Source organism: Grammomys surdaster, unplaced genomic scaffold (assembly GCF_004785775.1).
Source record: "Grammomys surdaster isolate TR1022 unplaced genomic scaffold, NIH_TR_1.0 264, whole genome shotgun sequence".
Taxonomy (NCBI): Eukaryota; Metazoa; Chordata; class Mammalia; order Rodentia; family Muridae; genus Grammomys; species Grammomys surdaster.
In genome coordinates this window covers 3096647-3110233 of record NW_021604705.1, presented here as the reverse complement: position 1 = coordinate 3110233, position 13587 = coordinate 3096647, and the positions used below count along the sequence as shown (strand labels likewise).

General features: G+C 38.4%; 1 protein-coding gene across 2 annotated transcripts in view; it reads right to left on the bottom strand.

The window, feature by feature from the left end:
- Nucleotides 1-13587, bottom strand: part of Kiaa1324l (KIAA1324 like) — a 165161-nt gene that overhangs the window by 25003 nt on the left and 126571 nt on the right. For both annotated transcript variants that reach the window (XM_028776069.1, XM_028776070.1), the window contains 8 exons: nt 12833-12923; nt 12128-12230; nt 9493-9630; nt 6609-6872; nt 5796-5969; nt 2747-2936; nt 1278-1374; nt 379-480 (listed from right to left, as the gene is read on the bottom strand). In XM_028776069.1, coding sequence (XP_028631902.1) covers nt 379-480; nt 1278-1374; nt 2747-2936; nt 5796-5969; nt 6609-6872; nt 9493-9630; nt 12128-12230; nt 12833-12923 — 1159 coding nt within the window. The remainder of the gene's footprint in view (nt 1-378; nt 481-1277; nt 1375-2746; nt 2937-5795; nt 5970-6608; nt 6873-9492; nt 9631-12127; nt 12231-12832; nt 12924-13587) is intronic.

Sequence of the window (13587 nt, the reverse complement as noted above, 5' to 3'; positions counted from 1 at the left end):
ATAGTTAATTGTTGATCGAGCTCTAGGAAACAGGGATGTTCTCATCCAATCAAAGGAGACTAATAAACAGTGAGAATAAACACAAAAATACAAACGGTGCAATTCATTGTTTATTGCCTAAGTCATTTTGAAGATACTCAGATGCTGAAGGCAAAAGGCACAAGGGGATGTCATTAAAGAGGCAGGAAGGCAGTACGATTAACTAGGACCTATTCATTTAAACCCTGCCCTGACATATCCCTACAACACACCCCCTGGTTCTTCTGTTCTCGGTCTGCTTTGTTTCCATAAAGAATATGTTTCAACAGTAATAGTCCAGGCAGCTTTGCTTCCAAAAAGAAATTCGACATGGAATAACCTCATAGTAAAAGTGAATACCTGGGGACCGATATCACACCCGCACCAGGTCTCATGGGATTACACCGCATTTTCACAGCAGTCGATCGGCCATTAATACAAGATGTGGTGGCTGTGGAGGACCTGTTGGAAAGAAGGCACTAGATTAAAGACTAGATACAACACTGATGACCATGACAAAAGGCTCACGTACAGAATGGCTGCCCTGCTCTGTGAACAAACAAAAGAGAGAAATTATTAAAGGTTTCTAACTTCTAGCTTAACACAAATTCAGTGTATTGACTTTCATCACCTATGGAAGATGGCCCATCATTAAGGCATTTAGTAAAATTATTATGATTTTAATCACAATTAAATTTTTTGGAAAGAAACAAGAGTCAGTCATATCAAAACATCAGGCTGAATACAAAGTGAGTAAGTGAATAAGAAGTAATTACTGATTAGGCAATGAACCAAAATCTCCTGATTGCTTGAGAGGGAGAGATCGAAAGCAAGCAAATGGTGTGTGTGTGTGTGTGTGTGTGTGTATGTGTGTGTGTGTGTGTGTGCATTATATACTATACACGCTTGATGTGTATATGTATGTGTGCATGGTGTGTGGGTGCATGGTGTATGTGTGCATAGAATATGTATATGTGCAAGGTGTGCATGTGAACATGTATGTGTGTGTGTATAATGTGTGTGAATTTATATTAGACTTTCAAAATATTCTGTGTCTCACTTTTTAACAAGCCATTCAATGCCTACATTCTTCTTGTCCATTGAGTACAAACTGCCATGCTAGGCACCCTGAAGCATTGTTTTCTTTCTCTCTTGCCACTAGGAAATTATAACCAAGAGTAAGAACTAAAATCTCCAGATTCAGATGTATGAGCTCATTATTTAAAAAAATAGTCCAAAGAAAAAATACCTTCACTTACTTATAAAAGAAGTGCACATCTGGCACTTGGCTCGGCGACATTGGGAACATATCCTCCTTGATATTAACGTTTTGCAAGGCAGTTTCAACTGTGACTCCTAGATGACATTGAAAAACAAACTCTGAAGCAGCAGGGGAAATTAGGTTTATTTAGTCTCTGTACATCTGAGTACAAAATAGCTTTACTTTGACAACTATCTCCTCATCCATCCCCTCACCAGAAATACTAAATTGAGGCGTTCCTGATAAGAATAAGAAACTTTCCAGCATCTCCAGAAAAAAAGATTCTAACCTCCAGCCATGAAATCTAGCTCATTTCACTACCCTGGATGTTTTGTTCTTTTGTTTTGTTTTTCTAGAATCTGTAGGATACATACAGTGGTTTAGATAGTTTCTACAGTTTATTTCTTATGTTTCAAAAATCTATTCCAGTATTGTGCTCTTCCACTGAGTTTTGTCAGTAGAGACAGGTTACATGTGCTCACCTTCAGTTACAGACATGTTTATTTCACCAAGCCTGGTGCTTTTATGCCTGTAGTTCAGCTAGCTTTATTTAATTACTGATTTGCTTAATCAGAAAGACAGGATTTCCCTTCTCAAAGATAAAACAGTGGCAGATTCAAACCAGTGGCAATTAGCTAGGGGCTGGTAGCTGACCTTGGTGCTGAAGTTTGAAGCACACTACATTCAGAAATCCATAGCAACGCTCTCAGATCAGGTCTCACACCCCCAAATTCTCAGTGCTCCTAAGAACCACTAAGGAATTGGATTACTCTCAAAACTTTCCTATACTATAGGACCTCAGACAAAGGGAACAAAACTCAAGGTACTAGTATCCTCAATTAAACATAGTATTATGACTTACATGCTTTTTAGATTTTCATAAAGAATTTTTATTTTTATTTGTACAGATACACGCAGCTATGTGTATACATATGGAGGCTGGACTTGACTTGAGGTATCTTCTATATCTATCTTATTTTTGAAACAGAGTCTCTCACTGGATCTAGAGATCAACTATTTCTGTTAAGCTAGCTGGCCATCAAGCCCCAGGGACTTACCTTTCTCTAATAGCACTAGGATTTCAGACTGACCCACATACCCAGATTCTGCATAGGCACTAGGGATCCAAACTCAGATCCTCGCCCTTGGGCAACAAACACTTGAGCCATCTCCCCAGGCCTATTTTTATATCTAAAATTATTCAACTAAGGAATCTTAATGATGGTGCATCCTCTCATACAATATTATATCGCATAGATTTCCATACAGGTATGCAGAACCTTCTTGTATTCTGAGATTGACCAATAGATCTCATTTCCATGTGATTTTTATCAACTTTACAAAATGACAATTTATTAGAATGCAGGCTTTAATCATGTGTTGTAAACAGCAGTATTATGACAAGTTATTGTTATGATAAAGTAAGAATGAACACATACACGCATATGTTAACCCAAGGGAACTTACCTAAAAATGTATCTGCCAGAATGATAGACTGAGATGACAAGGCTGCCCGGAAGCCCTTACTTTCAGAAGGGATAATAGTTGACTGACATACAAATGCTCCAACCAAATTCGTGTAATCATCTGACCCTGTCGCCATTTCCTTTACCGTAAAGTCTGAAATATTGTTGGTACAGAGAGCCATCTTTCTCCCCTAGGAAAGCAAAGCCACAAGCACAACGTTCACTAATAATCCGTCCTTAACCTGAATCTCAATTAATTTATCAGACTGGGTGCTAATTCCTCACCACAGAGATGCTCATTTAAATGTTCTGGGATGGTGCCCAGGTATCAGTCTCAATGCACTTCCAGTGTTCAACAGAGTGTGGGCGTTGATGAAGATACACTAAGCCAAAAATGCTGGTCCTCCCAGTACATGCATCATTTGTTTTGGATGAAAGCCATATAACTCCAGGAAATAAATATCATCTAAGAAATGTTCACTTCATAGGCATTCAGGGAAGGCAGCAGACTGCTGATGAAGATTTAGATGCCAAGAAAGAAACTCTTCCTTACTCTCTTCTTCATAAGTCTTAGTACGGTTGGAGAAGGCCTAAAAGCTATATGGCTACAGCATCCTAGGATATCCAGACTCTAGGCTCTTGATCACTGCATATATCTTAGTAACCTACTCTTGGACACAGCAGTTTATCAGTTTATAAAATAATTTGAAAGAATAAAAGTGAACAAGAGCTTAACTTTTCAGCCAGAGGCTGGTTGTACTTGTATAATGTTTAAATACACTGCAAAGAAGTATAGCTTGCTCTATAATTTTTACAAAGAAATGTAAAAAGAAGATTGGAAAGCTATTTGATTGACCTGAGAGTATATACACACAGACATGAAGCATAAATAGGTCAGCAATTCTACTATATAAATTTTCTCCTACCATAAGGCCTTCCCATACAAAACAGTGGAAATAGATCTTTACTAAATTGTTGCAGCCAAGAAAATAATAGAAAATGGCTAAAAGTCCTTGAGAGGAAGAAGAGGAGGAGGAGGAGGAAGAGGAGGAGGAGGAGGAGGAGGAGGAGGAGGAGGAGGAGGAGGAGGAGGAAAATATTCACATGAGTTTGAGGCTAGCCTGGACTACATATTGAGTTGTGGGTTTTCCTGGGCTACTCACACAAAAGAAAATAACACACACACACACACACACACACACACACACCACGTATATACACACACTTAAGCACACACATATATACACACATGCACGCACACATGACTGCCCTCCAAAAGACCCAGCAAGCAGATGAAAGAGTCAGATGCAGATATTTGCACCCAACCAATAGACAGGAGCTGCTGACCCCTGTGGTTGAATTACAGGAAAGCTGGACAAAGCTGAGGAGGACGGTGACCCTGTTGGAGGACCAGCAGTCTCAACTAACCTGAACCCCCAAGATCTCTCAGATACTGGGCCACCAACCAGGCAGCATACACCAGCTGATATGTGGCCCCTGACACATAGACAGCAGAGGACTGCTGGGTTTGGACTCAGTCAGAGAAGATGCACCTAATCCTCAAGAGGCTAGAGACCCCAGGGAGTGAGGAGGTCTGGCAGGGTGGAATGTAGGGGATGGAGACATCCTCGTGGAGATTGGGGGAGGAGGTATGGGGTGTGGAACAGTCGGAGGGTAGACCAGGAGGGAGATAAAATCTGGACTGTAAAAAAAGATTAAATTTAAAAAATGAAGAAAAAAAACAAGTTTGTCATAGCATCTCATAATGATGATGATTAGATATACAGGGATCAATATGACAAGGACATGGGAAAACCTTCCCATTACATATTAAATTTTTGACTTTGTTAGTGGTATATATATAATGGATCTCACTCTCCCCCCTCTCTCTCTCTCTCTCTCGCTCTCGCTCTTTCTCCTCTCTCTCGCCCTGCTCTCACTCACGTGTGCCCCACCTCCAAACTACAACCTCACATAGCAATGAAAATATGACACCTACCTGCAGTGGTATAATTCTCCCACTGATGGTAACAAAGTTATGCTTTTCTATCCCACCAAATAAATCCCATATTCATCAGCAGAGGCTGCTTTATCAATTAACATTTGACCTTGTGTATTTCTTTTTGAATTTATACAGAATTCCCGCTGGTATTTTCTCCCTTTTAAAAATATAACCAGAATGCATGCTATACATCAACACAGGTAGATTAAAGAATGCTGAGAACTGACAGAACATGAATTCGCGTGTGTTGCAAGGGTGCTTCAGAGGAGACTGGTATGTGAGTTGGTTGTCTGAGGGAGGGAAGATCTGCCTTGGACATGAACAAGCATCACTCAACTGGGAAAACCCAGATAGAACAAAGGGGTGGAGTCAAGAATTCCTTCTTCCTGAGCTTGCCACACTCTCCTCCTGCCACAGACATTAGGATGTCAGGTTTTCTGACCTTGAGACCCCAGGATTATAGCAAGAGGCCCAGGTCTCAATCCTCAGGCTTCTCTTATTCTACGGCCTTTGTACTTGGGCTGAGTCATACTAGTAGCATCCCAGCAAGGTATCCCATTTCCAGAAAGCCTATCACAAGGTCTTTCAAACCCCACAATTATTTACATTAATTCCTCCCATAAATCTCCATTTATGTATATATTCTTTTTTCTGTCCCTAGGGAATACTAATACAATAAGTTTCCTCACACCATAATACCTTTCCTATATTTTTAAAACATGAGATTAACAAGCTTAACCATTTTATCCCTTTCTACTTTGAGGAAGAGAGAGAGGGAGGAAGGGACTCAAATGTATGCAAGCCATACCTATAAGGCTTGGAGTTCAGCTGATTGTGTATCAGTTTGACTGCCCTGAGACTGAGAATCAGATGAGACTGCCCTGGTAGAGAAAGCTGTCAACAGAATAGGAAGTGACAAGACTTCAAAACAATCTCCATTCCTGACATTAGCTGCTGATTGTCATGGAGGTGTTATTGGTCACTTAACCCAGATCATATCTTAAAATTGGAGTAGAGATCCATCTCACCCCAGAGAGCCAGAACTTACCTCATGCCCACATAAACTGATATTGAAGAAATGGAAGTACTTCGTTCCCTTGGAGGTGAAGCTGGGGCCGTTCATGAGCGAGCCCACACTGCTGAGGTTGCGGAAGTCATAGTGCAGACTCTGGTTTTCTTTTTCATGGTAGAACAAGCAGTCGCTGTAGCAAAGCGAGTGATCCTTCATTTAAAGACACAGAAACAATAATGCAGAAAACATTAACTGCAATGAAGAAAAGTTCTAGATTTCAAAAAGTTCTAGATATAAAATCTTTCAGTAATTGTTGTATTAGTTATATTTTGTCATACCAATGGTAGTGAACTCCTAATGGCTAAATGTCTCTACAAAACATTCAGAAGAGTCAAGATTTTTTTAATCAGGGATATTTTCTCTGATAACCACCTTATGGGAAGGTATTTTTAAGAAATATTAAAAACTTTCCATTAGGCTTGTTTTCACAGACAGTAAAGCCCTTCCATTGAGCTACTCTGATCCTCCACTGCTCTGCTGTCTAGCTAATGCTGTACACCATGAATACTGCTTTCCAGAACATTCCTTCACCCAGCTTACAAGAGCAGTTATTCTTCCTACCTTGGAAGTGCACAAGATACTGATTTTTTAGTATTTTTTGAAAACATTCTTATTTGAAAATTTTCATATTTTGTCACTAGTAACCAGCATTTCCACGGCATAAATTCAGAACTCAATGTAAGAGAAGAGGAAACAGGAAAGAGAATTACAAAGCATTTTCCAATGTCAATAGCAACTCCACGTACTTCTCCCACCCCATGGGGAATAACTAAAAAGCTACTCCCTTACCCGGGTGCTTTTACTTCCAGGCCCACACAGAATGCAAGCTTCCTTGCCATAGACCTGGTGGATGGACAGGTAGGTGTCAGCTGGACACTCTTTGCACTGGTTGGTTTCTTTCTCGATGTAGTGCCCTGGGGGGCAGGGTACACATGATGAGCCTGACTGCTCAGAACCCAGGGCACAGGCACGACATGATGAGGCTACCCCATCAACTGCATTAGTGGCTGTGATAGAATAAATCTTCACCACATCATTGATGAAACGTCTGTTCTAGAAAGAGAGCAGAAAGAATGGCATCTGCCTTGGAGCGCAACTGCATGACCGAGTTATCCAGTTATGTTTATGTTGACACCAACAGAACATTCCAGACTGATAGCTTGTGAGTAACCGTGGGTTACCTTCACTCCCATTCAATAGTTCTAAATAAAAGCCCTCAAATATTGACATTAGAAGCCACTTTATATAACCATGGAATTCCAGATGTGTTGCTGCAATTGACATCAGACATGTCATGACTGGCACTGATAGTTACAGACTGTATCCAAAACAATACCAGAGTATCTTTATATCTCAACTTAGCTTACCCAGGCATAACTCTTAATGATGCAGTCTGATGCTGAAAGTCTCGAAGGGTGGAGAATCTTGGAAGGTGAGGACCTCTTTTCCTCACTCAAACACTGTGTGATACTGATAGACTCATTCTGAACCTTTCTTTCTCTCTCCAGCCCTTCACCTAAGCATTGCATTCTAATTTCAAAAAGAAAAGGATGTCAAAGGAGCCAGCAAGATGCTGAATCTTGGCTCTTTTGTCCTTTTAATGGTATAGGATTAATTAAGGTCAGGCTTTTGTCACCCTAGTGCACAATGTTACATCTGACAGCTTAATCCTCTTCTGGACCAAGACAAAAAGACAAAGAGAAGATGAAGTTCCACCTCTGTTCACCTCCTCATCTTTGTATTCTGAATACTAAATAACAACCCCCAAAAAACAATTTGAAGTCATGCAAAATCTGGGGACTGGCTTCCCACTGAAAATCTGAACAGAAAAGAAAAAAATGTACCACACGTGGCACAACAGCAATGAAGCTATTCCCAGCAAAAATCCACCTTGTTCCCATTTTGATAAAGTCACATCTGTGGAGATACACAACAAATAACATGCCTGTGGCTAGGGAGAAGGTGCAGAGGCAAGGTGCTTACTGCACAAGCATCAGGACCTGAGTTTGGCTCCCAAGGAATCAGATAAAAACTAGGTATGGCACATAGCATGGCCCCATGGCCCCAGCTGTACACATAGGGGAGAGTGACAGTGTCAGGCACAGGTGGGTGAGGAAGTCCTTGGTCCCGTGAAGGCTGGATGCCCCAGTGTGGGGGAAATCATGGGTGGGGAGGTAGGAGTGGGAGGGTGAGAGGGCATATCCTTATAGAAGCAGGAGGAGGGGGGATGGGATAGGGGGATCCTGAGTGGGGGGGGATGGGGAAAGGGGATTACACCTGAAATGTAAATAAAATATCCAATAAAAAATTTTAAAAATAAATAAATTAATTAAAAACAAAAAACTGGGTATGGCACCATGGGCTTCTAACCCCAAAGGTAGGGCACTGCATAGGATAGAGACAAATATCCTGGGAGCTCTCTAGCCTGCTAAACTAGCCAAAATAGCTGTCTTTACCTTCTCTGAGAGATCCTGTCTCAAAAGATAATGTTGAGAATAACTAGATGACTTCTAATGCTGTTTCTGATCTACATACACATATTCACAGACATACAAGCACAGTCAAAAGATAACACACACGCATGTATATACCACACACGCTCCAAAAATAAAATAAACACATACATACACACATATTTACATACATTCATGCATACATACATACATACATACATACATCATACATACCAGCCCTGCTAATATGGAAACATACAGTGGAATTTTCATAGAGAAGATGAGGCTTATGCTAACAATGAAAGTCAAAGAAAGGCAATGGTTGACTATGTTCTACCACTGTGTATACAAATGCATTCTTTCTAACACAAGACAGTATCATAACGAAAAACATAAACCCACACTTGTTAATGACTCTTAAACAAATATTACTGGTTGGATAAAGGAGACTAAGTCTTAGTCCCAAAAAGATTTAAAAACAACGTTTTAAATAAAAGCAAAATTGAATTTTCTCTTAAGCTTTAACAACTGTATTTGCTCTTCAGTCATAAAAGAGTTCTGTTGTTATTCTACCCATTTCATACATTCATATTCTCAAAAAAATTAAAAATTGCCATTCTATACCAATTCATTATATAATAAGATGACTGACTCAAATTAGTGTCTTCTGCAATTTGAGCAGTTTTGTATACATCACCAAAAGTGGACCTCATCTTTGGAATTAAAAAAAATAAAAATTATGGGATCATATTATCTTGTTTAGAAGGTTTAATACTGTGTACACCTCATTGTGAACCTTTAAGGTTCTCTGTATGACATTCATACTATCCTCTGTACAGGTTATAGTGCTCTATACAGATATCGTAATTTCATTCATTGATCTCACATCTCCATGTATAGAGTTCATAATGCACATATGAAGCTCATAGTACACTTACAAAGGGCTTATACTGTACCTTTAAAAGATGTATAGGCCCCCATATACAGGTCAGAATGTGTTTATAGAGAGAGCATAGCTTACCAGCACATAGCTTGTGATGACTTCTACAGGGTTCACACTGACTTATGTAGAGTACACCTGCCCTTTCAGACCACATTATGCTGTATATGGAGCACATGATGCTTCTGTGTACAACTTTCAGTGTCTCCAGAAGAAATCATTATGCTCTGAATGGAGATTACACCCAGGGGTAAAGAGTAAGAAAATGGGTGGAACTTACATCTTGGCCTTGATTTGTTCTCTGGAATGCCCATGTAAATGTAAAGGTTGCATTCTTGAAGATGACATGCGTATAAGCTTGCTTTTCTTTGGTTCCTCCCCATGATTCCACCACATTGGTACTTTTTCTATTTATATCCTAAAACAGTAGGGAAATATTTACAAATAAAGCACAAATTCAGTATTAATACAAATACATATCCATTACAAAGATGTACTTTTATTTGGAGAAAGCTGTGTAAGACTCATGACATTTTCCAGCTGTACCCTACCTGTTCTAACAATACAACTCTCAAAACTCCCATAAACACACTGCCAGCCAAATGGGAAAGAAATCCCAAGTGACCATATGTTTAAGAAACACACTTAGAAAACATTATTTAGAAGGGAGAATTCTCAAACACCCTAAGGAAAACTTCTAGGATCCTCACTGAATAAAAGGCTTCCCATTTGAAACTTTTTTCTTTGAGAGACTCTAACAAAACCATTTACATAGAAATTCTGTTTCCCTCAAAATTGTACTTACTACAGGTTTATTCAAATGAAAGTTAACCAGAATGCTGTCCCATGCTCATGAGTACTCTCTGGATAGGATCTGAACTCCATGAAGTTTCATTTACAAACTATTTTATTTATAATTTTCTTAGCTAAATTAAAAAAAAAATAACCATGGAGATTTGACATACTCCAATCAATATGCCGTCATCAACATGACCTGAAAGCAAGTACAATAACCAATACAAACGTATAATTTATTTAAAATGAAAACAAAAGTTAAGTCTGAAGTTTTAAGTCAAGCTTTCCTTTAGAATTTCTGATAAATAGCTTGTTTCTATTAGTTATCTGGGATATTGGAAACATGTTGTCATGGCCTCAAAATTTGTCTCTTTCTATAATATAGATAGAAGGATTAAAGATATTATTAAGCAATCAAATATAGATAACAGTATAGAAAAATGATTCCCACACATTAAATTAATCTTATCACCAAATAACCAAATTATCATACTGGACACTTACAAAATCATTAAATATTGTTCTCAGTTATAAGAAGTAAAATTTATTACCTTACTATAAACAATGTATCTCTATACTGCAAAGTGTTATTTGACATCCAAAGCATTGTTATTTGTGATTTAATTTGACAACTTGAAACTCTTATGATAAAACCAGTCACTTAAGGACTAAAAAGAATGCTATCAGGCTCTGCTATAAGCTACATCTCTACCATGATTTGTAACATGTAAGCTTGGCATGGTGGTACCCTAAAAAGAAGAGAACACAGCATTAGAGATGGAGAGAGGTATTTGGGGAGAATGGAAGGTGGAGATAGGAAATGGGATATGATCAAAATACATCATATATATGTGTATGGAATTATCAAAGAATAAATTAAATGTCATCGGAAACAGAATGACTGTTAAGACCAAAAGGAGGGGGAGATGTCAGAATGAAATGATACTGTGCATGCTAATTTTAAGTTTTTGTATTTTTTTAAACAAAAAAAAAATGGGGAAAAGAGATACTGTTCGGGGTAAGGGAGGAGTGGTGTAGTTGATGTCAACTATTATTAATACTCAGACAGCAGCATAAATGGGAGGAGATGGAGTCAAAGGACTGGGATCACCGAAATGGTCCAGAGATGGTAGGAAACTGAACTTCTCCAATGGTGCCGAACCCAGCTTCATAGGCTAAAGACAGAAAGCCCAGCTGGGAAGACTGAAGACTCGTGGTTGTGAGGTAGATGGCTCTATTGAAGATCATCCATGACCTTTTGTTGCCTATATGTCAACCTTTAGCAATCACACACGAAATGTTTAAATATTTACACATCTTGGATATAATAGAAAAAAGTTCTCGCTGAGTGGTGGTGGTGCACACCTTTAATCTCAGAACTTGGGAAGCAGAGGCAAGTGGATTTCTGAGTTCAAGGCCAGACTGGTCTACAGAGTGAGTTCCAGGACAGCCAAGGCTACACAGAGAAACCCTGTCTCAAAAAAACAAAAAAAGAAAAAAAAGAAAAATTCTTTAAGACTAAAAGTTCCCTAAAGACAAACTAAAAACACAGCAAAGTAGAACTATAAAGTCACTATTTAATTAAAATGATAAAATTTCAGTCAACAAATATTTAAAATATCTATGTAGTCTTAGTGTATATGAAATGCTACTTTTCTAAGCTAGGATTTGAATTAAATTAAATCACATCATCAAATAAGCAAATTGGACATGGCCATAGTAAATTCCCTTGACTAAATGTATTAGATTAAAATAGAAAGATTTTGCTTTCTTTCCAGAACTTTATATGCCCACTGTTTTCTGCTGTCCCTTGCTAATACATCTTTCCTTGTGATATTTGCATTGCTGAATAGTTGAGTTATTAGGGTAAGCTTTTCATCAGCACAAAATAATTTTCTAAAATTGATATTCTGTGGCCTTTACCAGTCACCTGGGAACTCTCACCATGAGGAATGAACACTTAGTTGGTGAGCCTTATTGCACAATTCCTAGTAAACTCTTTAGATATTTTAAAAATATGTTTTAAAAGGTCCAAGAAAGCCAAGAAAACAGCCCATATCCCAACTTGAAAGGCAACAATAAATTGAAATGCACTATGAAATCCGCCTTCAATCACTCACCACCATGAAGTACAGAACACAATCAGCTGAGCAGAGAGTCTCAAATACAAATGTTATCCTTCCTAGTTCAGAACCTGTGGCTCCAGTCATAGATGTTGGTGGTCTATGTGACAGATTAAAGTTGCAATATCAATAATATATTCTGAATGCAATTCCAAACAATTAAAATGTGTGTGCTCATTAAACTGAAAATCTAGCTTGTCTCTTCAGTCTAGCTGAGGAAACACAGGTCCTTTCTTACTCAGTCTGTGTGTCTACACCCTTGTTCTAGAACAAGATCTCATGGTTGAATCCCATGTTTCTGAAGGAAGGAAAAGTCCCATACTAGGAAGTCTCAGCATAGGGGACTAACAGCAAAGACATACATAAGTGTGTTACATACTAATTACAGATAGAATTGAGATTAAATAACAAAATACACTCCTGCAAATCACTTAGACCAAGTCTTCTGTGTTAAAGATCAAAGCATCATAGTTATTACAGGTTTGGTTGTAAATCTGCTAACATATTTCAGCTTTTTCTAAGGAGCATACATGACTAACACTTTTAGGTTCTAATTCCATAGACATTCCAAATGATACCATATATCATTCTCTGGCATACTGTTGTTTATTTGATAATAAGAACACACTCTATAGAGCCTGTCTGACTTCCCTATTTCTATAGCGGTGAAGATTCTCATACAAAGGAATTATCTTCTCTTACTTAAATCCTGGGATGTGTAAATTTAAGATGAGATAATCATTGTCAGAGCCTCCAGCTCCACTCCGGATGTGATCTCCAGCCACCTCCCAACCTGAAAATGATAAAAGACATTTTATTAGTAAAATTTCATTAATTAATGACAAAACATCTTACAAATAAGTCAACATAATAAGCCAAATACATATCTATGCCCAAAGTTAGATGCACTCCAGAAAAATCCCATATTTTAAAATATCAGTTGTAGACTGGATGCACAAGTATACCTCTTGATAGCAATAAAGACATTCTGACTATACTACTTTGCATACAAGATAATATGAGACATGGCGAGAAATTTTTTTCTCAATGAAACATGACTTTTCAAACTGAAACAGATGATCTTTATCCATCCTGATACACGAAGATGGAACATTCCCACTCTGCTGACAGCCAGTGAAAAATTGAAACTTCAAATTACTTATTAAAGATTTGGGATCAGGAGTTCTTTTGAGTTGTCATTTTCCAATTTAACTTTTTCTAAATGCCAGTAAATATGGCATGCATGTGATGACAGATAGATCTCCTTCCCTGAGGAGTAGGGAATTTGAGGCATACACATGCTAACAAGTGTCAAGTGATAGTTTTCTGCACAGGAAGTCACATGAGGCATGTCCTCTGCACAGGAACAATCAATGTACCACAAGCCAAGATGAGCACTTTAAAATGAGCAAAGGTGATGTATCAAGCAAGCTCATTAGCTAAGGGCAATACCTTAG